General features: G+C 48.8%; 1 protein-coding gene across 5 annotated transcripts in view; it reads left to right on the top strand.

Annotated features, from left to right (window-relative positions):
* Nucleotides 1–25,752, top strand: part of sulf2a (sulfatase 2a) — a 40,479-nt gene that overhangs the window by 13,928 nt on the left and 799 nt on the right. For 3 of the 5 annotated variants that reach the window (XM_019879419.1, XM_019879421.1, XM_019879420.1), the window contains 20 exons: nucleotides 2,774–2,824; nucleotides 16,203–16,473; nucleotides 17,110–17,349; nucleotides 17,436–17,587; nucleotides 18,240–18,409; nucleotides 20,257–20,407; nucleotides 20,642–20,817; nucleotides 20,908–21,036; nucleotides 21,111–21,167; nucleotides 21,289–21,418; nucleotides 21,653–21,860; nucleotides 22,177–22,402; nucleotides 22,518–22,614; nucleotides 22,708–22,802; nucleotides 23,194–23,253; nucleotides 23,338–23,501; nucleotides 24,107–24,249; nucleotides 24,365–24,473; nucleotides 24,571–24,604; nucleotides 25,003–25,056. In XM_019879419.1, the coding sequence (XP_019734978.1) occupies nucleotides 16,281–16,473; nucleotides 17,110–17,349; nucleotides 17,436–17,587; nucleotides 18,240–18,409; nucleotides 20,257–20,407; nucleotides 20,642–20,817; nucleotides 20,908–21,036; nucleotides 21,111–21,167; nucleotides 21,289–21,418; nucleotides 21,653–21,860; nucleotides 22,177–22,402; nucleotides 22,518–22,614; nucleotides 22,708–22,802; nucleotides 23,194–23,253; nucleotides 23,338–23,501; nucleotides 24,107–24,249; nucleotides 24,365–24,473; nucleotides 24,571–24,604; nucleotides 25,003–25,056 (2,588 nt within the window). In that variant the 5' untranslated portion in view covers nucleotides 2,774–2,824; nucleotides 16,203–16,280. The remainder of the gene's footprint in view (nucleotides 1–2,773; nucleotides 2,825–16,202; nucleotides 16,474–17,109; nucleotides 17,350–17,435; nucleotides 17,588–18,239; nucleotides 18,410–20,256; nucleotides 20,408–20,641; nucleotides 20,818–20,907; nucleotides 21,037–21,110; nucleotides 21,168–21,288; nucleotides 21,419–21,652; nucleotides 21,861–22,176; nucleotides 22,403–22,517; nucleotides 22,615–22,707; nucleotides 22,803–23,193; nucleotides 23,254–23,337; nucleotides 23,502–24,106; nucleotides 24,250–24,364; nucleotides 24,474–24,570; nucleotides 24,605–25,002; nucleotides 25,057–25,752) is intronic. The other 2 variants (XM_019879423.1, XM_019879422.1) reach the window with 2 other exon arrangements.

The raw sequence follows: 25,752 nt of genomic DNA, 5'->3' as shown, positions 1-25,752 counted from the left end.
TGTCATTCTTACCTAGTGCATAGTTTGATCTCCTTGGCCCTCCACTCATGCCGAAGTAGTTCAAATCGCTTTCATCCCTCCAATCTGACCGCTGGTGAAGAGATTCATTCTGAGTGCCGTACAGGAAATCTTCCACGCTTATCTTTAATGAACGGTGAGAGTACTTTGCTCGACCCAGTACCATCAACTACATCCTCACAAATACCGGCGGCATTGTTCAAAAGGTACGCAGAGTAAGTAGAGTGGAAGAGGAGGAGGGGAGTGAGGCGGAAACGGGCAAGGAGGTGAGACAGGCAGCCTAGCAAGAGTAACAACGTTCAAGTGTTGGCAGGCACTTGGCATTCGTTGGGCCTGCTCTGTAGTGGCGGCTTAGTGAACTCTTAATTGGGAAAGAGAGAGCATTTGGGATGGCCGATCAATTTTGGCAGTCCAGGGGTTCCAGTCCCCTGAAATCAATCGGCCTCCTCCCAGATGAGGAGAAGGCAGACAATCAAAGAAAAGACCACGGGGGCGGGGGGGCTGCTGCGCAGTTATCCTCCCAGCCAAAGTTCATCCGGATCAACCTGAACAGATGTGCAGATCCATTCCCTTCCAGCCCACCCCATTCACGGGGGCGGGGCGCAGCAGAATCGGGAGCTTTTCTCTGCTCTTGAATCCATTTGTTCTCATTGCATGACACCACCCGCGCAGTCATATGCGGAACTCTACCTACCTATACCTAAAGCCTTGGCCTTCTGTCTTTCCCTCACAAAGATGCTCCTCGGGCAATATTGGTCTAAAATCTCAATCCTTCACTTTTCATGGCACAGCATAGCATGAAGAGGATTGTTCTGACAAAGTTCCCAACTTTCTGTGAAACATCAATAAAAACAGAATGCAATGATTTGCAAATCATATTCAACCGATCTTTCATTGTCGGTACAGCTCGACATCCCGAAGTGTGACTTGAAACCCGACGAGCAAAGCAAAAGCCATTTCTCAACAACACAATGAGACGCCGCCGGCTTCTCTGGGCCTCAGCTCATCTAAGATACACTGTTGCAAAGTGGACACGTGTTCCGTGGTCTGACGAGTCCACATTTCAAATGGTTTGGGGAAATGGTGGGGGGCGTCAATATGATTTGCAAATCATTGTATTCTGTTTTTTGTTTCACGCAAGGTCCCAACTTCTTTGGCATTGGATTTGGACTAAAAACGATGAACATGCAGGGGCTCTACATTGAGAGAAATATTACACAAACGTGTAAATTTACCCTTCTGCTAAAAATAGTCACTTTCTCCTCATTTTCTTCTTCCGGGTAATAGCCGCCATTTCTCTTCCCTCCGACTTTTTGCATGTATGGTGCTCTTGTTCACATCAAGGGGCAAGGTCAGGTGTTGCATTTTCTCTCAGTTGCCGTGCTTGTCACACGACGGTGTTGCCCGCAGCCCCTTTCAAGACATTTCTCTCCTGCTCCCCCTCCCTTCTTATTTATATTCAATCATTCACTCCTTTATTGTCACGGGACAAATGAAACATATATCTCCGTTGCAGACTGCCGCATTAGCCGGCGCGCTCAAGTTAATGTGGATGTCATGTTGGGCCAAATAATCCTGTCAAAATAAATGATGTCTGCGGTGTCCTCGTTCTTGTGTGCCCGATTCAGAAATAAGACCCATGGGACAAAGCAAGCCACGACGGAGGCCGATGGTCTTAGTGGGTTTTACTGCTCCAGATGGACAGCCGGACTGATTGTCAGTCACGAGTGTTCAGTCACCGCTCTCTTTGATGCCCACGAGTGCTTTGGCAGAACCATCTCGGAAAGAGAGCAGCTGGGATCAGAGATGTGCTTTGGCAGAAACATTCATATATATATATATATATATATGGTTTCGTTTTTCGAACAATTTCGGTTTTCAAACAGCCTTCTGGAACGGATTATGTATGAAAACCGAGGTTTGACTGTATATATATATATATATATATATAAAAAAGGAAGCGTTATGGAGCAATTCAAGTAGGATGGGCTCGACTTACCAAACAGGTCTGCACTCGGAGCTTGCAAGTTCACAACCTGAGTCAAATGGAGATGCGGAACCAGTGGCAGGCAGAAGCCATTTCCCACCCAAATGAAACACTTTGTTTTTTTTGGTTTTTTTCTTCCCCCCAATTTTGCTGCTGTAGACTGCAAATTTCCCCAGTGTGGGACAAATAAAGGTTATCTTATCTTATCTTATCTTCTTCTGAGAGCTGGTCAAAGCAATGAAGCGATTGCCCGGTGGCAAATGAGCACACCAGCTGCAATGCGTAGGGACAGATGCGCCGTACAATCAATTAATTCATCAAAGTATTCATCAATCACGTGTGGGGAAATAACTCTTGATTCTCCCTTGAGTCTTTTGTTCCCTCTCCAAATTGTGGGATGGTTTAGTTTGGGCAAGGTCCTTTTCGGTTCCATCCTGACTCTGTGGGCGTGTGGTTGGACGAGTTGAGTGTGGAAGAACAAGAGAGAAGTAGGCTATTGGCAATGGCGCTTCCTACGGATATATGCATTGATACCCTTGTGTCAATGTCTCTGCGGAGTACATAGCAACCCATACCCAGCCCACCTCGACTCAGAACTGTTTGGGGGCCAAGGTGGGGAGGTGATTCAGAAGGAAAGTCACACATTTCAAACACAAACACTAAAGCCACAGAGGAGGCGGTGTTGTCTGACTGACTTATTAGCCCCGAAGGAGATTTTGGATTGGTGACAACTACTCATCCAGCCTGGACTTTGTGTTTGTTTCACAGTGACTGACTTCTAAAGCAGAGGACGTCTGGCTCCACTTGCTCTCCAGACAGGTAAGGTTAATTGTCTACCTAATACAAGAGAGTATGCTAAGAAGTTGCGACAGTTCTATGCATTTATATTGGAACTTCAATTTTGGGATGGTTTCACCGTGTGGCTGTCGTTGGTGTGAAATAGTCGTATTAGTAGTCATCGAATCACTTGGAGAGCTCTTTTACTCACCCCCCCCCCAAAAAAACAAAAACAAAACATTTGTACTTCTTCTGTCAATGGAGTGAAAGTGAGTCCTATGCATGCTGAAAAATATTGAGGACATGACAGCACACTTGAACATGCCACGAAAGCTCGACATTGCCTGTCTTCAATTCAGGTTGGTAACAATGAAGATTTAACAGACTGAGGTTGCCGTATTCACCATGTCCGCATCCTATGTCGGTCTCATTGTTTGTTTTGAGTGTTTACAGCAACAGATTTTTCACTTTTTTGACTTTCGTTTGTTTCGCATGACGCTGCGTACAAGGCGGCGTGTGCGTCACCGAAGCGCGACTGCAGTCAGGTGATCTGTACAAAGTGCGGCCCGTCACGGGTTTATTTGTGTCAGCTCGAAGTGACCGTTCCACATGGTCGACCTGCACAATCCAATCAGGTTAGATTTACACTGTCAGACACGTGTGATGTTTTCTTAGTTTATTATTATGGATCCTGGATGCCATGAGAACGTCTTACTTCATCCATGAGAAGGTTGCACGTGTACTGAATGAATTGTTTTTGGAATGCCAAAGGATGTTCCACCTTCAAGGAGGAATACATTCAGGCTCAGATGATCGTTCCCACTTGGGTCCATTTGTCATACCTTGGCAGAGACCAACAATGCGGCAGACTTCTGTTCACCGCCGCAAATTGTCGTTTGTCTGTGAATTTGCCACATTCAGAGACATCCCAAGCATCTTGGAGTCCTCGATTCGTCACCTCAATTCATCCGTCTGACAGTGATTAGCACAAAGAAGAGAGCGTGCTTATTGTGGGCTCCTTTGGATGAATCTGGGATGATTTAGCCCTGTAGTGGTCGTGGCACATTTCTCCTCGCTGGTTGTCAAGGCTGTATGCTAATTAGGTAGCGATGACGATAGAGTGAAATGAAAAGATCGAGAGAGAGAGAGCGAGAGAGAGAAAGAGGAGCATTAATGAGCAAGCCAAGAAGGGTCAGGATTGTTAAACCAATAGCTGGAAAAAATAGCCTTCACTTCGCAAGGCTTTCAGTTGTAAATCTGCTTTCATCTCTACACAAGCGAGGATAGCAGACCTGTTCCGGGCTTGAAATGTGTATTTGAGCTCACTTTTTTTTTTTTTCTTTTTCAATGCCATATCAAATAATGACAAATTACATCGCACCGACTGGAGCCATTCAGCATGAATCAAAGCTCAGGAGCCATGTACAGTCGCAAGAATTCAAATGAGCATGATGATCCGCTGTCCATTCAGCAACCAATATAAAATACGGGCAATAGCTGCCGTTTCCCCCCCCTCTGCATCTGAAAATAAGCCTGTCTTCTTGACTTGTCACTTGATGGGGGAGAACTTGGATTCTTCTTTTTGCCTCAGCGACACGATCAAGAGTCGACAGGTTGAATGAGATATGCCTTTGGTGAGCTATTCTGTTTGAGGTCTTCAATATCCCAGCACGAGGACACGGCCCCTTTTCTCCTCTTCTTTGTGGCGTCGACCTGCAGTGGTGCGGTAAGAAGGCCACGAGTATGAAAAACCTTTCAAAGGCACAGTCGATCTGGCAGATGTAGACCTCATCAACTCACTTTTCTATCACATGTATTCGCCTTCCGTCTAGCTCGGCTTGTTTGTGAGCTAATTTGTTTTTGCCTCATTCCTCGCCGCCGGTTCCATGCGCGTGATCTGATGCACGCTCACTTCCTGTGATGGACAAAAGGTTATTTTCCCTTTTCCACTGAGACCCGCTTGTCGTTTGAGGCCCATTCTCGCCTCCTCCTCACGGTGTGTGTGCGCTGCACGTTTTTGAGACTGACCCTCATTTTCTACATCAGCAAGACCAGAAGTGCCAGCTTGCTTCCGCGCTCCACTGATTACGAGTCAAATATTAAAGTGCTGTGTTGTGAGCTCAGCCTAATTGATTCCTTCCGCATGGTGCACACATAATGGCCTGACAGCAGGCGATACCAGGCTTTGTCAACATTGGGCATGCTGCCCAGGACAGCAACCCCGGTGAAGACCCCCCCCCCCGCGCCACCCCGTGGCCCCACATGCAGAGCGGCCGCTTGGCAGATCCCCGGGGGCCAACGCGGACGGGGGCGGCTCACCGGCGGTGTCACCGGTCGCCTCGTAACTGTCAAGGAAGCGGTTGGCAAGAGAGAGAGGAGGTATTTGCGCATCCTGCAAAAATGGCCGTTTTCTGACATTCCCACAATTCCTCCCTCTCCCTTCCTTTGTTCGCACACCATTAAGATAATTGCGCTAATAGCTTTTAATGACGCACGTTTAACAAGGAAGTAAACAAACAACGCCGACCATCACTGTCCACTGTTGTTGCAAAACGCCGGCAGTGTTTCCCCATGCCTCCCTTGTCTGCCGAACCTGTGCGTTTATTGGCCACTTTATGTGCATCTTGAACGGACCGCGATCCTTATTTACTTTGAATGCCTCTGGTGGAGGAGAGTGCAAGCAAAGGCCCCCGACGGGGGGTTCATTGAGGACACACATTCGTCCACGGTCCTCTTCTCATGAATCCGATTGACCTCCTCGCTCACCGTGACCTACAGTAAACGGCGAGCGCTGCCTATTCATCTCCAGGGGATTGCAAAGCTCGCAAAATCTCCTGTCCAATGCTTAATTTTCCAGAGAAAATGATTGAGCGCCGTGACCTAAGATGTAGGGGCTTGATGTTGCAGACAGGTGCGCTCAGCGCACCATTACGGAAACAGAGCCACGCTGACATTAATTACGACACAGACAGGAGGGGTGACAAACTGGCCCCAGCCGCTGCTGTTTCCTATTTCACGGGGAAAGATTGGGAACAAATAAAATGTGGTTGGGAGAAAGAGTAGCTGCTGGCTTGTGGGGGAGGGGGCATTTGGGAGCGTGCGTCTGTATGGCATATTTGTACAAATCTCAGCATGTCTCAGCCTTTTTCCACCCATGAAAATCCCCAGACCGTCATACTTGAACCGTTTCATTTCAGTGTAACCAATCTGCAGCCCAGCTGCAAAACTCAGGGCGGCTTTGGCTCGAAAGGCTGCAGAAAAAGTAATCACAATGTCCTCTCCCCTGAGAACCGGACAGGGCTTTCATTTCTGCCTACTTCCCTGCAATAGATCCCGGGAAGTCGGGGGCTAGAGTCTGACTGGGGGGTCTTGATTGCCACTGCAGGGGGGGGGGGGGGGACAGTTGGCTTCCTCTCTGACAGCAGCCTAATCGAGGGCTAATGGGAGTCCCAAAGACCTCTGCTGTTGTCCCGTTGTGAGCCTGTGCAGGGAGGCGGTGGGAACAGAGGGACACAAAGGTGAGAACACAATCACAGGCTGATATCAGCCTTCCCTCTTTCTGGCTTTCCTTTCTGTTAGATTGATCTGTGCTGACTTGCGTTGCTCTCTGCGAGACAAGTAAAATGATGATGAGCTGCCCCCCCCCTCCCCCCATTTCAACTTTTTAAGAGACATGATCTTATTTTGGAGGACTGTTTTAACTTTGTTTTATTTTTCTTCCCTGGTTCAGTTGGTATTTCGAAACAAATTTTCCCACAAGGAACAATATGAACAGAAATTATCCATTCGAGAATAAACATCTTGTCCCAATAAGGCCTTTATTTGCCGTACAGCCACTACAGCATTTTAAAATTGCTGTCATGCATGTCAAAAGACATCAATGATACGGTGAGTCGTAACAATGAACCATGTGTTCACCTGTATGCTTGAGCTGTATGCCAGTCAAGATGCACAAATACAATGCACGGCTCACTTGGTGCAAGTGTACCCGATGTTCTGGACAGATAATCGAAATCTGTTCATTCATTTGAATTTAGTTTAGCGCTGGTAATTTGGGCTTTGGGTCTAGTTGTGGGTTGCAGTTTTGTTTAAATTAAATGGATATTTATTCAAACGTCTTTTAGTTCTTGGTCCTCCAGTACGCATCAGGGAGTAGGCAATCCTTTGGAAACCGCCAACAAGAAGCATCAGCAATAAAGGGCGAAGCCATGATTACCGCTTGATCAATCTGAGGGCTCATTAAAAGACCTCTGCGACCCGAAAGCACATCAATACTGGAACGCCACAGTCCGTCTGGGATGTTTGGCAAGCGGCTGGCGGACTCGCTGTCGTTTCCACGTGGGCAGCATGCCAGGGATCCCCTTTGTGGGCCACTTAGGCCGCCCCGCGGTCCCTGAGCACAGGTCAAGACAGACAGATGGGCCATCTGGGCAGCTCTCCCATGCTGGACCAGAGTGAGATGGAGACCGACTTGTCGAGACGTCAGCTCTGCTCTCTCCCGGCATCAAGCCTGCTTTGGAATTGGACTGTAGCAACACACAGAGGCTGACGTTTCAACTCAGGCCTTTTTTTGTCATTTCAAGGCGCATCACATACTATAAGTTATTCCTTCAAATACATACCCACTGAGCTTTGTAAATAATAAAAAAGTACTCCGTGGGTTTCGAGACAAACCCCAAGATTCCTGCTGGGAAAGCCTCATTGACTGAATCATTCTCCGCGGTGATTTTTGAGCAAAGCACACAGAGATTGAAATATAGATAAGCAGCCTGGCAGCCTTCCCCCTTTGCTCCAATCTGAACCCCCTGTGTAGTTCCAACAGAGGAGGGAGAGATCATGTTGTGCGTGTCCAAAAGCCCATTAATCCCTTGACAAAAGGGTCCCACCGAAAGCTAGCTAGCGAGGCAGAGGGTGAAAACAGCGAACGGGTGGAGAGCAAGAGTAAAGGAGTGCCCCCAAATTCCGAAAGCTCCGCTTAACACGAGATGAGATGACGCTCATTGCCCGCTCAGACCGCCGTCACCCCATCAAATGGTCAAAGACAGTCTATGGCCTTGAAGTCGTCCAAGCTCTTGTTTTCATCAAATGACTTCTTCCATAGTCTCCGATGATCACTTTGATGTAACTTCCAGGCATCACGGTGATTTCCGCTGTGAATAATTCAGCGCGGTAGCAGCCGTTGGATGTAACCATGGCAAAGCCAAAACCATTGTGAGAAGTCCCCATTGTAGTAGATGCTCATTAACGATTCATAAAGCACACCAGAGGATGATGCCAAATGATCTGTTTCCAATTAGGTGGTCGTATTTGTCTTAACAATTAATTGATCGCAGAAAATGAATATGAAGATGCTTCATGTTGATATAGTATATCATGTCAACAAATTATCCATCCATCCGTGATCTACTGCTCATCCAGGGGGTCGGGTCGCGGAGGCAGCAGATTCGGCACCGACTTCCCTCTCTCCACCCACTTCTTCCAACTCTTGCGGAGGGATCCTAAGGGCCCTCCCAGGCCAGCAGTGAGACAAGGTCCCTGCAGTTAGTCCCTGCTTTTGGCCGCCACCCAGTTCACACGGTACCCCTCCACGATGATAAGGTGACAGCTCCCGGAAGGGGTCAGTTGACACTCGCGCAACTTGATTTCATCCTGCTAGCACCGCTCTCGACGGTAGATGTGACAAGTCCGCCGAGAAAGCCACGCTTGCTTTCCACTAATCATCACATGGCTAATTGGTTCTTCGTGGTTTAGCGGTGCAAAGTCAGGCACATGTCCAATGTTCATGGATGTCGCTGGGATTTTGTTAAATTGGTGGTATTGGTGCAACAATGTGCGCCGACTGATTCGTCTGTAATCCATTTGACCGAGATGTGATTCACGGTAGGGGGGCTTTGGCTGTTGTTAGTCAGCGCCAAATAGGAACAGCCATCACTCAGTGGGCTGTCCTGTCTACCAACGTGCTCACTTGTTTCAGCTGTCAACCCCTGTCTCAAAGGAGCAGGCCACTGGGCCGCTCTGTCAGAGGTACCACAAACGGCTTCTTATCGAAAACACAATAGGACAGGAAAGGCAGGGACACCAGCGGACTGCAAAGCAGGCCAATATCCTATCAACTTGGGGAAAAAAATGTGAAAATGGTTACGTATTTACAAAACGCCATTGACGGGCTCTCTTTTTCTCCCTTCTAAATCCGTAGGAGGGGGTGTGGGGGGTTAACCCCAAGTCAGGCACAATCGAGGGTCTGTTTGTGTTTTCTCTTTGGGCTCTCTTGGAGCATACCAGTGAGTTGGACGGGAGGAGGGGTAATTGTCGCGACCTTGATGAGGACCCGAGTTCTTTGGGACCACCAAGCTCGCGCTGCGTGCCACTCGGTTGCTGCTGGATACAGGGCGGACAAGTGGCAATGTCCTAAAGCGGTGTCGTCATTTGTGGGGAAAAAAATAAAATAATAATAAAACATCGGGATATGGGACATGGCTGCACTCCAAGAACAAATTCACTCCTGTGAGATTAGTGTGTTCAGTCTGGAGGAGACACAAAAGGCAGTCAGCGGGTGTTTGATGGCCCTCCGTTGGGCCGAACAATACGCACTGTTCATCTCCTGCACATTTACAGACAATTAGTCTGACTCTTGTCCTGGCCTTTTGTCGGAGGAAGATTTGACGTCTGACACACAGAATTAGTGCATGTGCCTGCGTGTGCGTTTGGTGAACATTTCGAGTCAGCGGAGCCGAGGGGAATCCGTCCCGGCTCTTTGTTCTCCAAGGGAACAGAACATCACTGGGCCTTGTACGCAACCATCATGCAGTCAGCGTCCGGTCCCGCCTTTCCCGCCTTGATGTCTCGCTCCCTCACTCTCATCCTTGGCTTTTTATTTGCCAGTAAACTCTTCTCTCCGCATCCCATCTCAAAGAATCCAAACCATTTAAGAGATAATGGATCTTGTAGCTCACGGGGTTGCGCAGATGGCACACGAGCATGATAAGTGGTAAGTGGTGATAAGCTGTCAGCAATCCATCCAACATCCAGCCAAAAGACCCCTGGAAACCCCACTGGTGTGTCTTAACATTTGGACTTCAACTCGGTCTTATAAACAGACGAGGATGTTGTGAAATTTCTTTCGGGTCAAACCTTTCTATTTTTAAAAATCACGATCACGCTGGATGCTCAGTATCGACCGCAACAGTCGGTCGGGTAGGCACTCGACGCCTACCTGCGAGGTCAGCTTTACCGGCATTTCTTTTTCTGGCAAGTTAGCTTGTCGATGCGGTTGAGAGAACAGTCACTAGGCTTCTCAAAAATGCACAATTTCTATTTTCTAATCTGTGTATAAACAGGGAAGCACGTATGCACGGGAACGAAGCGGCTGCAATTTTTGCTGACCTGCTTAGTGGAACTCAAGCTACCTACTACCGATGAAGAATATTTGATTGATTTTCCTTGCAAACATCTTCATTTGCTTCCTCTGCCTGACCTCAAAGCTAATCTTTTTTTTTTCCCCTGTCAGCAGACACATCATTGCGAAACAGCATCTCCAGCTTGGGGACATGGCATTCCATGACGCTTATGTATTTACTGATCGATTTGATATTAGCATCCCATCTCTGGGATCGATGTTTGAATGTCATTTCTTTCAGGAAATTGAAGATGTAGATTTGAGCACTCACACCCGACTGCAGTCTCCAAAACCTTTGGCACGCTCGTTAGTTTCTGTCGTAACAGGTTCTGCGTTCTTGGCAGGGAAATTTATTCGAGTGCATCTGCAGGGATTTGCTGCTCGTCAATCAATTCTGAACATGATGAAGGTTGCCGGCTATTGTGCAATAAGCACGACCTTGCAGTTGTCTTTTATTCAGGCGGCCTCCTTTTGAATGTGCAAAAATTATTTGATGTTCATGTTGAATTTTGTCTCGATGCCGTACCGCATAGCCACATGCCGCCTTGAATTCCCTTGAAAGCCCCGGCCGACTCTCATACCACACGCCAGAATTGCTCAATAGATTTTTTTTTTCTCTCCTTTTGGAACAAAAGTACCCTGATTGATTTAGAAAAGTTAGAGATGACTTTTTAACGTTATATTAAACTCTGTCAACCGCAGCATTCTACAGTTTCACTCTTGCTGTTGAGTCATCAGACTCACTGCAGGATTAACGATGTGTTAAGCACCTAATTTGCTCTCATTCCTAACTGACTGCCCAAACGGCACATTCCAGGTAGAGTAACATTTAAGATTAGGCAAAAAAAAAAAAAAAAGACCCCTGCAATCACATAAATCGAGTATCCAACACGGAACAGCACTGATGAAAACATTGGACATAGTGCACAAGTCTGATTTTCACCTTTTTTTTTTCCAAATGAAATGCTGATTTTTCATGTCTGGATGGACTAATAGAGCAGTGACAAGCAGGTTCTGACATCTGAAAAAGTACAGAGCTTATCAGAACCGAAGGGAAATCTAAATTAAATCTCACCGCAGAAGTAGAGCTCAGCCTTTGCATATCTCTCTTGTCATTCTCAAACATTACAGGTACACATTGGGAAGTCCAAAAAAAAAAAAAAGCAAGAGGTTTCGGATAGAATGGCAATTAGAACCTACCAAGCCATTTCAATGCTCTAAACTTGTACTGTATTTTTACGACCATGCGTCACACCGTATTAAGAGGCGTAGTCCAATTACCCCATGGGGATAAATAAAGTTTCCTGAATCTGAATCTGAATCTGAATAGTGTCAGTTAACGGCTGCTATTTCTGTCTTGAACACATCCAAAAGACACATCGTATTATTGGGCGCTGGCATGGTAAAATGTACGCTAGCTTAAAAAATATGCGAGCATGCAAGCACGCACGCTAGCATATGTTTTTAAACAAGGCAGCGGGGGCAAAACTGAGTTCGTTTGCACTTTATTGAACAAAATCTTAAAATATTGCGGTGTCTCCAAATTGTACGAGGGCTGGAAGTAATAATCTCTTTTTTTCCCCATCCTACAATGCCACCAAACGTCTACCGCCACTTTCTTGTCATCTACAGCCACGAGATTCCCATTGAGCTAACAAACATTCGGTTCAACTTGAAAATCGGATTCTTTTTTTCCTGTTGAATGATTTTAATGCTTCCTTTACGGTAGATGGCGGAGCAAAAACTGATGATGAAGGCTGGCCGCGGCGTTTAATGTTATCATGAAAAAACTTTCAATCCGGTTTGGACAAGTAGCATTCCCTTTGTCCCAGTCCACGGCTAGAGACCGGCACACACACAAACTGACAGACGTTTGCCTCACATCCATGTATGCCGTTGCTGAATTTACATCTCAATGCCAACTTTTGTTGGTAAATTGAAGGGTCCTCGGGGATTTCTCGCATTCTGTTCAGAGCGAGGCCTGCCAATGGGAACAAAGTCACACTTGAGCAAAAGCTGCGCCGGCCTCAATTAGGACCAAAGGAATTGGCTCCGTGGCGTTGCAGCACACAAGCTGGTTATTTCAACTTCACTTCCATCTTGCTTGTTTGTTACAAGCAAAATCTCAAATGGAGGAGAGCCGAACTCGTGTTTCGAGGCGTCGGGTTTGACTTTAGGAATGCGTCGGTCTTGAATGTTAACGTTCGAGCGCACTCCATCTGCGACCGAAGGTGCTTCGGCTTTGTTCCTTCCCGACTCGACGCTCGGAGCCTCGTTCCTGTCCTCACCTCTTTTCTCTTTTTCTCCGCGTCTCTTTCGCTCTCAAAATGCGTTCGCGAGATCATTTTGGACCCTGCCTTTCTCATACCGTATCACACACCAAGCTGATTAGATTGAAAAGTGTGTTTGTGCCCAGACTTGTTTTCCTTCCAGTTTGTAATAAGCATCCATTTCCTCCCGCCGCGTGGTTTTCTCATATTCTAGGTTTCAATCTGTCTCAGGAGGTTGCAGGATGGACCGATCCAGACTTTATGCCTCTCAACACCCCGTGTGTTTTATTGATAGGGGAGTCGAGTACATTAACGCCTCGGCAAAGTCTTTGGAAGATTTATCAAGCGCTCTCTGCCTCGCTTGAGTTGTGAAATTTAAGAGTGCAGATGTGCGTGTTATTGGGCGGCGCGACATCCCGATGCGGTGTGCCTATCCACCCTTGGCGCACGGTCGTCCCATCGCGTCGGCGCCGTGACACGGCCGGCGCTGTTCTCACGACATTTATAATTCAGCTTTATCAATAAAAGATGTGCGGCATTAAGTTTTGATCCGGCGGCGCTGCGCTGCCGTCCTCTCGAGCCTCTTACAAGCGCAGGACCGACGAGCACAACTTTGCTTCCCCGTGCCAACTTACTGGCATCACTTTGCATTAGCGTACCCTTTACGTGATCCCTGTTCCCCGCGCATGCTTTTAGGAGCTTCTTCCCTATGATATCATATTCTACTTTAGCGCGAAGACTTTAAGGAGTCTTGCCGGGAGGTACTTATGTTGTCTTCTGTCTGAATGGAAATCAAATGTGTTCTTTTGAACCGAGTCGGCCGGTAACCTAGCGCCGAGGCGCTACCATAGAACAGAAAGGCGAGCGCTGAAATAACACGGCTTCCATGTTGACAGCCAAGGCGCCGCGGCTTTGTTTGGACATTTTCACTTTCATGCAGACAGATCGTAAAGGAAGATAAAAAGAGAGCGCGGGAAAGCAAACGGAAGAGAAAGCGCAACGTACGTGTCAGTTCGAGCTGATAAAAGCCTGAAAATGCAATTAGTCCTTTGGTATCAGATGGCTCCCTTGGGAGAAATGTCAGGGAATATCCAATAGCTCAATCATTTACATACTCTGCTATTGATAGAACTCTGTGTAACGTTAAGCTCAACGTCTTTGTGGGACTATATTTGGCACCCTTTTTTTTTTTTTCGTCATTGTTTATGATGGCTTTGTCCACAACAGCTCTGAAGATCTCTCAAAGGGAAGCGCTGTACATTCCACACCACAAATGGTGAAAAGTGGGCCCGGTGGCATTGGCTCTTTTTCATTTGAGCACACTTAATCCAGTCGTGCTTGGCCCTCAATGCCCTTGACGTCATTTGTGGTCACAGGCTATTCGCTGCTGGTTGAGGACAGAGCCGCTCGCCTGCCCGCTAGGGGAGTTTCTCTCTGTTTGCCAAGTCGTAGCTGCTGTTTCTTCCCATGCCAAAAAGTAAAAGGAATAAAGGCCTAGAGAACATATCGGAAAGCAGTCACGTGGTCTTGCTGTCTGCTGATCCGTGGTCATTGTGTTCATTTCGAATGAACCAAAGGTAGATGCCGTAAATAGCATCCATTCGTGTATTTTCTTAGCCGCATATCCCATCGAACTCTTGGGCAGGCGGTGTGCCTGTGGGCCACCTGTTTTTGGAATGGCCCAGGGAAAGCACAGGGAGAGAGAGGCGGGCAATGCAACTAGGTCACCTTGTTGCCTTGACGGAAAACATGATGGCTGTGGCTCATCTGTCAGGGCTTTTGAAGTGGAGGGTCACAACAGGAAATGGCAACTTGCGGGAACGCCGCTAGTCCTGACGACAGTCACGGCACCATCCAGTCAGACAGCCAACCCTGCAAAAATGGGCCTCAGTGTGCGGGGGCGTTTTTTTGTTGGGTTTTTTTTTTTTTGTTTCTAATTGTTGAATGTGTGCGCGTACGAGGATGTCACATGTCACAATTATTCCTGAATCAAGGAACATGCTCGTGGTGGTTGTTGAGCTCCATGAAGCCCCCCGCACAAAATGGATTCTACTCACACCAGCAGAGACGCTTTGCTGTACTCCTTGAAATTAAATCTAACAAGTGTCTGCAACTCCCGCGCGTGTCTCCATATGCTGCTTTTGCAGCCGTGTGCATCTGTGGATGGTTTAAAAAAAAGTTTTTTCCATCTGTACGTGGAAGCATCAACTCTCGCTTTTTTTACCAAATTATTCTGTGTCAACGGAGCCCAAGACAGACATTGTCCGTGTCCTTCGATCGTCCGGATAATTCACGGCTTAAAAAGGCCCCAGTCGAAAGGGCTGTAAAATCAGGGGGTCAGCCACCCTTTCGAATGAATGAGTTGATCAATCAGGGACTGGGCTTGGTTCAGCGTGCCAAGACATGCTTAACTCGACACATTTGACTTGACGTTTGGAAGTGCCCTTTTCTTTTGCAGCATGACTGTAGCCAACAAAGGCCTGATTGGAGAAGAATACAAGTCCTGACCTCAGCCCAGCTTCATAGTCGTATTCATTTTTGGTGCTTTACATGTCCCGATACTTTTGTCCATATGTTTTATCATGCATGTCGGATGGGGTGAACGGCATGCCTTGTCTCGAGTCAATTATAATCTCCGCTATATTCCCATCATGATGCTGTAAAGGAACCGCAAGACTCCCGCTGGACCGAGTGTTGTTATTGTCTTCATCTGCTGACAAGAATTGTTCTGGCCACATCTTCCTGGTGGTTACACACGCACACGTGCGCGCAAACACACACACACACACACACACGCACGCGCGCGCGCTCCTCCTTCTGACAGCCGAGCATCTCTCAGTGGACATGCTTCAGCTGCCTGCAAACTGTTTATGATTCTGGTCGCTGGGGTGTCTGTCTGCTTTGATTTCGGTCATTAGATAAACACATCGTTGCAGCATCTTAGTTCCGCTCGCCAGCTCAATAGACGGTCTTGGCTGTTGCGTTTGATATTTTGCTGTGTTTAGTCTTTGGGGTTTCCACATCCAATCGTAGCGGTCGTGTTATTTAAGGACGATGTTTTAACAGGCGCTCGCTGCAGAGTGATGCTTTTCATCGGCAGGTGAGTAATGGCCGCACGTTATCATCCCGAAAATTGTTCGCCTCTTGTGAACCTTTTGTTCATCGTACGCCGGGATGTCGTGTCAGGTGTTTTGGAAATAAATAAACGCTCTATTACGATTTGTGAGCAGAAGCTTTTTCCGAATACTGCTGCATTTGTTTCTGGAGTTCATATCATGGAGCCAGCAGTGAGACGTGTACTGTAATCAATAGTTGTCGTGCCGAAGGGAGTCGGCTAGGTGGGATGACAAAATAGAGATCCAAGTGATTATTATTGAAATTGGATTCCTTTTGTGATTGTTCCTTCTGATATTCATGCTACTCGACTGACCATCCTCAGTTCAGCCCCGCCCACGCCCTCACCCTCGCCGGGCGGTGAGGGCCAAGCTAGCCCCCGGCCCGGGCCCATTAGCCCCCTCCTTGCAGCCATGTGTTCATCACCAAAGATCATGACACCAAGCCAATGACACCACTCAAATGCATCATTAATGATTGATTAATGAGCTGAGCTCAGCTCCAACGAGTGCGTTTCTATGGAAGAGCAGCCTGGAATGGCTGCGCAAGGCTCGCTTCCGCTCGCTACGTCTGTGTGTGAGAGAGTGCGACCGCGAGTGCGTTTGGCGTATCCATTCTCAATCTGGGCCTTGTCTCACAGGTCGAGGGAGGTCACTGAGCCCAAGGCGGCCGTGTGAAACAAGGCACCGAGGCGGAAGGGACCAGTGTGGCCGGCGCGATGGCAGAGCTGAGGCTTTCCGTCCCTCTTCCGCTTCTCCTCTTCCTCCTCGTGCTGCTTCTTCCGTTGGCGCAGGGCTCTGCTTATCTGTCCGGATATCGCAGCAGGTCTCGCCTCCAGCGCGACCGACAAATCCGCAACATTCGTCCGAATATCATTCTCGTCCTCACGGATGACCAGGATATGGAGCTGGGTAAGACTATTCTTCTATTTCTGCGTCCGTCTACTCTGCAGTCATCCATCTGGCCGCGTCCGTCTCCCACGCGCATGATTATTCCGTCCACGACGAGAAAAGTTGGCCCGGTGCGGCCTCTTGGCGCTGCGACAAGCGGCTTAGTCAAAGTCACGCGCCCCCCTCGCCTCCCTCTCCGTCGCTGGCATGATATACGGGCCGCCTATGCCTGCCATTGTCAAGGTGCCAAACGCTCGCCTTCTCCCTACCCACTTCACTTCTTGAGTCGGTGTTGCGCTGGAGTGGCTGCATAATAGCCTCGGTGACATCCTTTGTCCTCCGCTGATGGCCGCTGAGAAGAGTCTCATTGAAAAGCAGGAATTTATGGTCGGGGCATCTGTTTCCACAAACAATTACCATCAGCTCGAAAAGCTTTTACGACGCAGGAGTCCAAACGGGTCACACTTCAGCAAAAAGATTTATTCCGGCGTCCCCGCACACGCCTTCTCCTCTCCGCCATGAGATGTCCTGGCTCTCGCGCTCACATGAAGCATGTTTCTACTTTCCGCCCTGCGCCGCACTTTTCAGTTTGTCGCCTGCCTGCGTTTCTTTCAGCGCTAGCGACTCTCATTCCCTCCCCCGCCGTTTTTCCCCCAGGCTCAATGCAGGCCATGAACAAAACTCGTCACATCATGGAGAAGGGGGGAACGCATTTCTCCAATGCCTTCTCGACCACGCCCATGTGCTGCCCGTCCCGCTCCTCCCTCTTGACCGGGAAGTACGTCCACAACCACCACACCTACACCAACAACGAGAACTGCTCCTCACCGTCATGGCAGGCCCACCACGAACCGCACACCTTCGCCGTGCACCTCAACAACTCCGGCTACAGGACGGGTAAAGGCGGCAATGTCGTAGCAGATTCGAAATACTGCGTCTCGTTTGCCGCGAATCCCATGTGCTCTTTCTGCTTTATCGCTTAGCTTTTTTTGGAAAGTATCTCAATGAATATAACGGCTCCTATGTGCCCCCCGGCTGGAGGGAGTGGGTGGCCCTGGTGAAGAACTCGCGCTTCTACAACTACACCCTCTGCCGGAATGGAATTCGAGAGAAACACAACAGTGACTATTCGAAGGTATGCATACGACTCCGATTGCACCCGATCGCAAAAGAATTTTTCTTTCTGAAAGTTCCGGACAACATTCTACACACGACAGTCTCCAGAAACACTCACATCCTCACATCGTCACTCCGCCCGGACGCAGTGCGATCGTCAGTTTTCATACCCCATCCTGAGCGTTCCGCACTCGATCCCGATTGGTGAGCCTTGCGGGCGAGAGTCAATAAAATGAATCGAATCCCAGCGCGCAGCCCGCAACACATAAAGGTCAACTATTGAGCAACCTTTACGGGAGCCGTTCTGCAAAACGATGGAAGAATGTCAGCATGCTTCAAAGTGACAAAGTCCCGATGCAGCCGGGATCACTTGTTAACTCGCGATTGAACTATATTACATAGCGCACTTCTCTTGAGTAGTCACTGGAGGTTCATCCGTGGGTTCGAGTCTCACTCGGTGGCGATGCGAATGCGGGTACGAGCGCGTGCGCCCCGCGATGCACTGGTGTCCAGTCCCAAGATTCCCGCGCCCCTAAACGGGTCAGCGGTGCAGAAGGTGGCTGCAGCCGCATCAATTCAGGCTTCTCCTTATCGTGTCGTGCAAGCGCAGCATGAGATCTTTGACAACCACGTCAATGGTTTTGCGAAACCGTTGTGTGTTTTCTCTACAGGATTACCTGACGGATGTCATCACCAACGACAGCGTCAACTACTTCCGACTGTCCAAGCGGATGTATCCCAACCGTCCCGTCATGATGGTTCTGAGTCATGTCGCCCCTCACGGCCCGGAGGACTCTGCCCCGCAGTACAGCACCGCTTTCCCCAACGCGTCGCAGCACATGTGAGAACACGCGCGGCCGTCACGGCGCACACAGGAAAGACGCTCTGGTGTAACTTCTTGCCGATCAAGCTTTTTCCCGGCCGGACAAATCCTGCACATGCTGCTTGTGCCGATACATGGCATTGCCTCATGGATCTTCACTGACCAGCGCAGAAATGCGTGCTAAACCTTTCGACGCGCGCGGCTAGACAGACTAGCTCATCACTCATCTTCATATTCAAGCTTCTTTTCATTTCACCAGTAATTGAAGAGCAAATTGAATCATCACATATGGATGTTATCTTCCTCCGCTCGCAGGATGTCGTTGGCAGCCGAGCCTCTTCTGAGTGCAGCCGCTGCATCGCTCCGTTTTGAAAATGTTTTTTTTTTTTTTTTTTGGCTCACGTGTTGTTCCGACTGCCGGCGCCGCTGTAATGAGCTCTGCTAATTTGTTTACGTTTTGTCAGCAATGATTAAGGAGAGACAGGAACGTTGTCAGTGTCAGGCATGGCTCCGAGACGCCTACGGAGCGTCCGAGCCGTTTGTCTTTTCGAAGCGCCGCGCTCCTGACTGGTGGACCAGTGCCGCTGGCTAACAGGAGCTCTGCTACTGGCCCCCCGAGACCAATCTCAGACCAGTAATTAGGCTGCGCTCCGCGGCACCTCCCTATAACGTCCTCTCGGCGAATCTCCTCCCTCCAGCCCAGCATCATGAACCTGTGCCATGCAGGCTTTCGCCACTGAATATTTGTACATTTGCCCCCAGTGCCTTCATACGAACGTTTAATTGCACTTTCTCCATACATGCACCTCCCTTGAGTCCTTTTTTAGTATGCGTCTTGTGCGGCTCTTTATCTCTCTGCGTCTCCCACCTGTTCTCGAGTAACACATGAGGAGAGGGAGCGGCAATGATTTCCTGTTGTCCTCTGCTGATCAACCGTCTCACCTTGGCACCTAGTTCGCACCACCTGACGTTTGCTCCTGTGAATTAAAGCAGAAGACATTCGCCTTTATTTGGTTGTATCGATCCCATTGAACAGATTCAATTCATTTGCTTCTTGAATTGCCTTGATTTAGGATTGTTTATTTCCAAATAATGAAGCCTCCATGCGCTTCGTAGAGGATATTGATCAAAGTGTGCTCCCCCATCGATTGCGCTGCTTTGCACTTGACGTGTTTGGCAGAGCCTCCGGTTTAGCATTGCATGAACATCTTTCCTTCTACTTTGCAAAGAAAAAGGTCAGCAGAAATCGACAAAGGTCAATACGATGCGAATGCGGCGAGAACTCGCCATGCTGTGGAGCGGAACGTGCGGTCAAACGCCGACCGTGCCCATTTATCTCCATGGAAAATAGTGGCACTTCAATGACTCTTGTGCAGGTCTCGCTTGTGTATTAAACGGAAAAAAAAAAACCTCACATCACGCATTTAAAGGAAGCGGAGAAGGAGGTCTTGCTGAAGGCCAGCTAGCGTCGTACAACCGTGATGATTTTGAGACAAAGGTTTAGAGGGAGAGAGCCGACATTGCGGCCGGACATTGCAAGTTGCTGTTGCCATGGTAGCATCGGCATCCATCGATGGCAGGATATTTTTTTGCTGTATGTTCATCCAACTCGCCACCGAAGCTTTCGATGCTCCCCGACCTGTCGTTTTCCTCCATTTAAAAAAAAATCTTTTTCAAAAAAAAAAAAAATTTTTTTTTTTTAAATGGAAGGAGTCTTGAATTTAGGAAATCCCACTGGCATCGCGTTTCCAGCCCAGGATCGTGCACTGTGAAATGCGACAGAAAACACCGCTCCGTTTTGCTGCTACTTCTCCGAGAAAGAAGATTTCTTTCCAGTAAAACAACCTCGTCTGTTCTCCTTGCAGAACTCCAAGCTACAACTACGCTCCGAACCCGGACAAGCACTGGATCCTGCGCTACACCGGGCCCATGAGGCCCGTGCACATGCAGTTCACTAACATGCTGCAACGCAGGAGGATGCAGACCCTGCTGTCTGTGGATGACAGCATGGAGAAGGTGGGTGGGTAAATCGCACGTCGTCTCAGATGCAGAGGAGGAGGAACGCGTGCCTGTCCCAGAGTCGCGAGTTTCAGAGAGCGAGCTGTGCCGGTGCGAATGGGGACTCCCACCCCCATGTATTCGCCCACCGCTGCTCTCGTCATGCCGTTCGATTCCCTTTTCCCCTTTCGAGTCGGACCGGAAACCATTTTCCCGCGCTCATTTATCCAGTGGCTGTTCCACCTCCCTTAGATGCACAACATGTTGGTGGAGACGGGCGAGCTGGACAACACCTACATCATCTACACGTCCGATCACGGCTACCATATTGGCCAATTTGGGCTGGTGAAGGGCAAATCCATGCCTTACGAGTTTGATATCCGCGTTCCCTTCTATGTGCGGGGGCCCAATGTGGAGCAAGGTGCCACGTGAGTGGAACAATTTGATTGAGTGGCACTTCATGTTGAGGTCTTGGCGAACCCAAATCAAGCCGATGCTTCGCCTTTCTCGCCGCGCAGTAAGCCCCACATGGTCCTGAATATTGACCTGGCGCCGACTCTGCTGGACATCGCCGGCGTTGAGATCCCTGCAGAAATGGATGGAAAGTCGATCCTGAAGCTGCTTGACACTGACAAACCGGTGAACAGGTGATTGCTGATTTTTGTATGTGTGTGTGCGTGTGTGTGTGTGTATTAATCCATTTGTCCTCCGTCTTTCACAGGTTCCATTTAAACAGGAAAGGCAAAATGTGGAGAGATTCCTTCCTTGTGGAGAGAGGGTACGTCTTACGGCCACTTGGGACTTTTCAAGCACACGTAACCTGGAGGCATTGTCTTCTGCCGACAACAGACTCTTGGTTGACCCGACTTCCTGCTCCGTTTCCTTCCCCGTTCTGGCAGGAAGCCTCTCCACAAGAGGGCCGATGGGAAGGAAATGGCTCAGGAGGAGAACTTCCTGCCCAAATACCAGCGAGTCAGGGAGCTGTGCCAGAAGGCAGAGTACCAGACTTCCTGTCAACAGCCGGGACAGGTACCCAACGCACATGTACTCGTCACGCGCGAATCTAGCCGACCAAATACTGGGAGGTAGGAGTCGTTGCACCGCTGGGATGGGAGGATGAAAGCCTTGGTGTGCGTGCGGGTAAACACGGGCCTTTCGTCGATTTGCTTTGATAACGAGTACTGAATCGGGTTTTGCCGTCTTAAATTGACACGATTCTCTACGCTGTTTGTTAGCATGACGTATCCCGCCGTTTGCATGTAGAAGTGGCAGTGTGTGGAGGACCCTTCCGGCAAGCTGAGGCTGTATAAGTGCAAGGGCATGGCCAGTCTGTACGCCCCGCCCGTGCAGGCTCTGACGGCCAGCCGCGCTCCCCAGCTGTCGCTTTCCTCCACTGCGGACGGCTGCGCCTGCGCCAACGTGGGCTTCAAAACAGCCGTCCTGAGGCGGAAGAAACTGCTCGCCAAGAAGAGTAAGCTTGCTTTTTATTTTTTTAATCTGAAGTTTCTTTTCTTCTGTGTATATATTCAAAGTGAAAACTTGGAATGTCCCTGCAGTGGCTTACAAGTCGAACTCCAACTACAATTAGGTGGCTTTGAAAAAAACGAGGATGTGCCAATACTGCCATCAAGTGGTCCTTGGTTAATATCTCAGCTGCCATGTCATATTGGAGGAACATTTTCCATAATCTTTTTATTTCGTTTTATTTGACAGGGAGAAAAAGAAAAACATCTGTCTCAATTTTATTTCTTCATTGTAATCAAAGCTGTTTTTTTCGTCCTTTCCAGAGATGAAATCCAGCAAGTCTGCCTCGAGGAAGCGTTGGGCCCGCTCGGTGTCCTTTGAGCTGGATGGAGATATGTATGCTGTGGACCTGGGAGAGTCCTACCAGAACAGCACGTGGACTTTGGGCAGAAGCGGAGGAGCGGCGCCTGAGGAGCATGATGACGAGTTCAGTGGCAGGCCCACCGCTGACAGCGGCGTGCCACCTGCCGCTCTCAAGGTCACATACAGGTTCGTCGTATGCGCATCATCCGTGCTTGTCGGCGCTTCATGTTATCTTGATGTCGGCGTGTCGGGCAGACCTCGTTCGCCTCAGTTGGACACCTTTGACCTTTCCTCTTGACAGATGCTCCATTCTCATGAATGACACCGTCAAATGTGACGGTGGGCTCTACAAGTCCCTGCAAGCGTGGAAAGACCATAAAATGCACATTGAGCATGAGGTACGGTGGGCATCGTTCTTGTATTCTTACATGCAAGGACAACACGCTTGACCTGACCTAACTTGGCTGCGCTTGTGTTCTTGGGCTCGTTAGATTGAAACCTTGCAGACCAAGATAAAGAACCTGCGTGAGGTCAAAGGGCACCTCAAACAGGTGCGACCGGAGGAATGTCAGTGTAACACTCCCAGGTGAGCCTTAGTCCCTGTGTTGTGCACAGTGGGGCCAATGCAAAAAAAAGAACACAATGTAAAAGTTAGCAAACATTGTGCATTTTATTGAGTGAAATGTGTACCCTTTTGGCAAACACGGCAGCGGCTGTTTTTTTTTTTGTTTTGTTTTTTTTGTGTGTGTTTTTTTCTCGGAGTGACCCAGTTCACATTCAGCTCCGAAACTCTCTAAATCCTCCATGTTTCCTGGCTGCCGCTGGGGAAAGTCAAAGCCTCAATTTCCTCCACAGGTTTTCCCTTGATCGGGTTTAAGGTCTGGAGATTGGCAAAGGGCCACCACTCCATGTCTTGAACCTACTGCGCCGCTTAGTCCAAATGTTTGTGCTGACAATTTACAGCCTTGTCTTTACAGCTATCTGCTCAAGAATAAAGGCAGCTTTGTGTTGGGCAGCGGACGCGTGCATTCGCTCAGGTATGAGTTATGGCCTTCGACCGGGCATACAATCATGGGCCGTGGGTGTCATGGGTCTTTTCGTGTTTTTTCTCCTCTCATCAGGATGCCAAAGCAGAAGACGCAGTGGCTGCAGAAGGAGCAGAAACGCAGGAAGAAACTCCGCAAATTCCTGAAAAGGCTCCGGAACAACGACACCTGCAGCATGCCGGGCCTCACTTGCTTCACCCACGACAATCACCACTGGCAGACTGCCCCCTACTGGACAAGTAAGAGATTGCACGCAACTTTGAACACAATCCCCACACGCATTTGCCACCACTCTTACTGCTTCTTTTTTTTATTAGACTCTCTTGATAAGGGCAGAAATCTTTCCTGAAGTCATGACTTATTACCCTGTCAGTGTAGGTTTAGTGGTGGACTGTGAACCGGTGACGTGGCCAACAATATAGCAGAGTTCTGTCGTAAAGCGAGACCATTTGCATCAAAGAGCTCCGTTGAAGTGGGTTGGGCAGTTTCAGGTCAACAAAAACAGTGCTTTGTTGACAATTTCGGAGCAACTTGGTGTCAGGGTGCTATGTTGAAGTGAGCTGAAGAGTTTCATCGCGAGGAGAAAAAAAAACATCACAATTATTTGCCGCCATCTTGTGGCACGTTTGGGACCAGTTGATGACCTTGAGGGACCTTTTGGTGATTTGTGGCGGGGCTGAGTTCCTGTCGCCAGCCGTTCCGTTTTCCTCTACAGAAGACAAATGAGGGCATGTCCCTTCTGATTTGGTGTTTGTTGGAAAGTTGGCCCGTGTTCAGCAACGGAAGATCCCAGAACAATTGCGCTGACTTCCGTTTTCCATCTCTCTACGCCCTCCTGCTTCAGTGGGGCCATTCTGCGCCTGCACCAGCGCCAACAACAATACCTACTGGTGCCTGAGGACCATCAATGACACGCACAACTTCCTGTTCTGTGAGTTTGCCACCGGTTTCCTGGAGTATTTTGACATCAACACGGACCCGTACCAGGTACGACTTATTCCTCCGGTCGCACATTCCGTGTCCAAGGACAGCAGAACCGTTTGGCCTCTGTTCCTGTTCTGAATCAAGCTGAGCTGAGTTTGTGTTTGAATGATTCCGGCAGCTGATGAATGCCGTCAGCACCCTGGACCGCGACGCTTTGAATTCGATGCATCAGCAGCTCATGGAATTACGGGCGTGCAAGGGACACAAGCAGTGCAACCCTGAAAAGGGTGAGCCGGCGTACGAGGCCCCGAGGCCACACGTGATGGATCGTAGCGCCTCCGCTCGCGTCAGCCTGAGACTGATGTTCCTCCCATTTCTTTTCAGGAGGCAAAGAGCGAAACTACTTTAGTGAATACAGGTAGGTTTTTTTTTCCCCACTTTCCTTTCTTCTGATTACTTTTGCAAACGCCGCAGATGGAATTCCGGTTACAATAAGAACTGGCGGAGGTTATGGCCTCCCTAGTGTGTCTTTGCTTGTTTTCCTGCTCAAATTACTGTGACTGAAGTTCCAACTGACATGACTCTTGAACAAAGCCTTTTTAACCATGCACAAGCTGAAAAATGCAAGACTTACGCTTTGCTCCTCTTGTAATGAAGTCTAATTTCTCATTTCTGATGTTTGTGTGTGTCCCTGTGTGCATGCGCGCGCGTGTGTCTGTGTGTGTGTGTGTGTGTGTGTGTGTGTGTGTGTGTTTATACCTGTGTGTTTGTCTACATGCGTTTGCTCTGCACGTTGTTGTGCTGTGCATGCTTCAGGCCAGTTTATCGTCGAAAGAGACCAAAAGTGAAGAAACCGTCCTCCAAATCGCTGTGAGTTTGTCGTAAGCCATCTGTCTTCTTATAGCGCGCCGAGCTCCAATAGCAAGCCGTCCTGAGCGTTTATTCCATTTCCTGCCAGTGCCCTCAATTGCCCATTTACGAGTATGCACGTGTGCGCGCACACACACACACACACACACACACACACACACACACACACACACACACACACACACACACACACACAAGTTGAACGAATGTCTTCCTAGTGATGTCTTCTTTCTCCTCCACTCTCCTGCGTGACATTTTTGAGCACTAGTAAAATGACAACAGACAAAACTGCACTAGTTGACAACCGTGTCCTACTAGTGGTGTTATAAAATTGTACGAGTGAACATCAAGAGCAAGTTAACATCCAAGGCCACAAAGAAGACTTTCACGTCCACTGGAAGGCACGAGTGGATACAATGTCACTCCTAAGACAGTCATTCTACTAGTGCCCCCCTAGTTGTTCTGATAGTGTGCTGATTTTTTTTTTTTTTTTTTTTTGAGTGATGGCAGCGATTGTACTACGATACCGATTAGTGCGTGCACTAGCAGTATGTCACTAAAATGCTCAGAAAGCTCCTCCCTCCATCCACATTTTTAGTTCGGTCACATGACCCACAGCAAGCTCTCTTGACTGCATCTTTACCTGCATTGCAAACATCTCAACCCCCCCCCCCCTTCCTTCCGTCACCTGGCACT

This window comes from Hippocampus comes, unplaced genomic scaffold, assembly GCF_001891065.2.
Source record: "Hippocampus comes isolate QL1 unplaced genomic scaffold, H_comes_QL1_v1.1 scaffold44, whole genome shotgun sequence".
NCBI lineage: Eukaryota > Metazoa > Chordata > Actinopteri > Syngnathiformes > Syngnathidae > Hippocampus > Hippocampus comes.
Note: the sequence above shows the minus strand (reverse complement) of the source record. Positions and strands in the feature narration are given on the sequence as shown.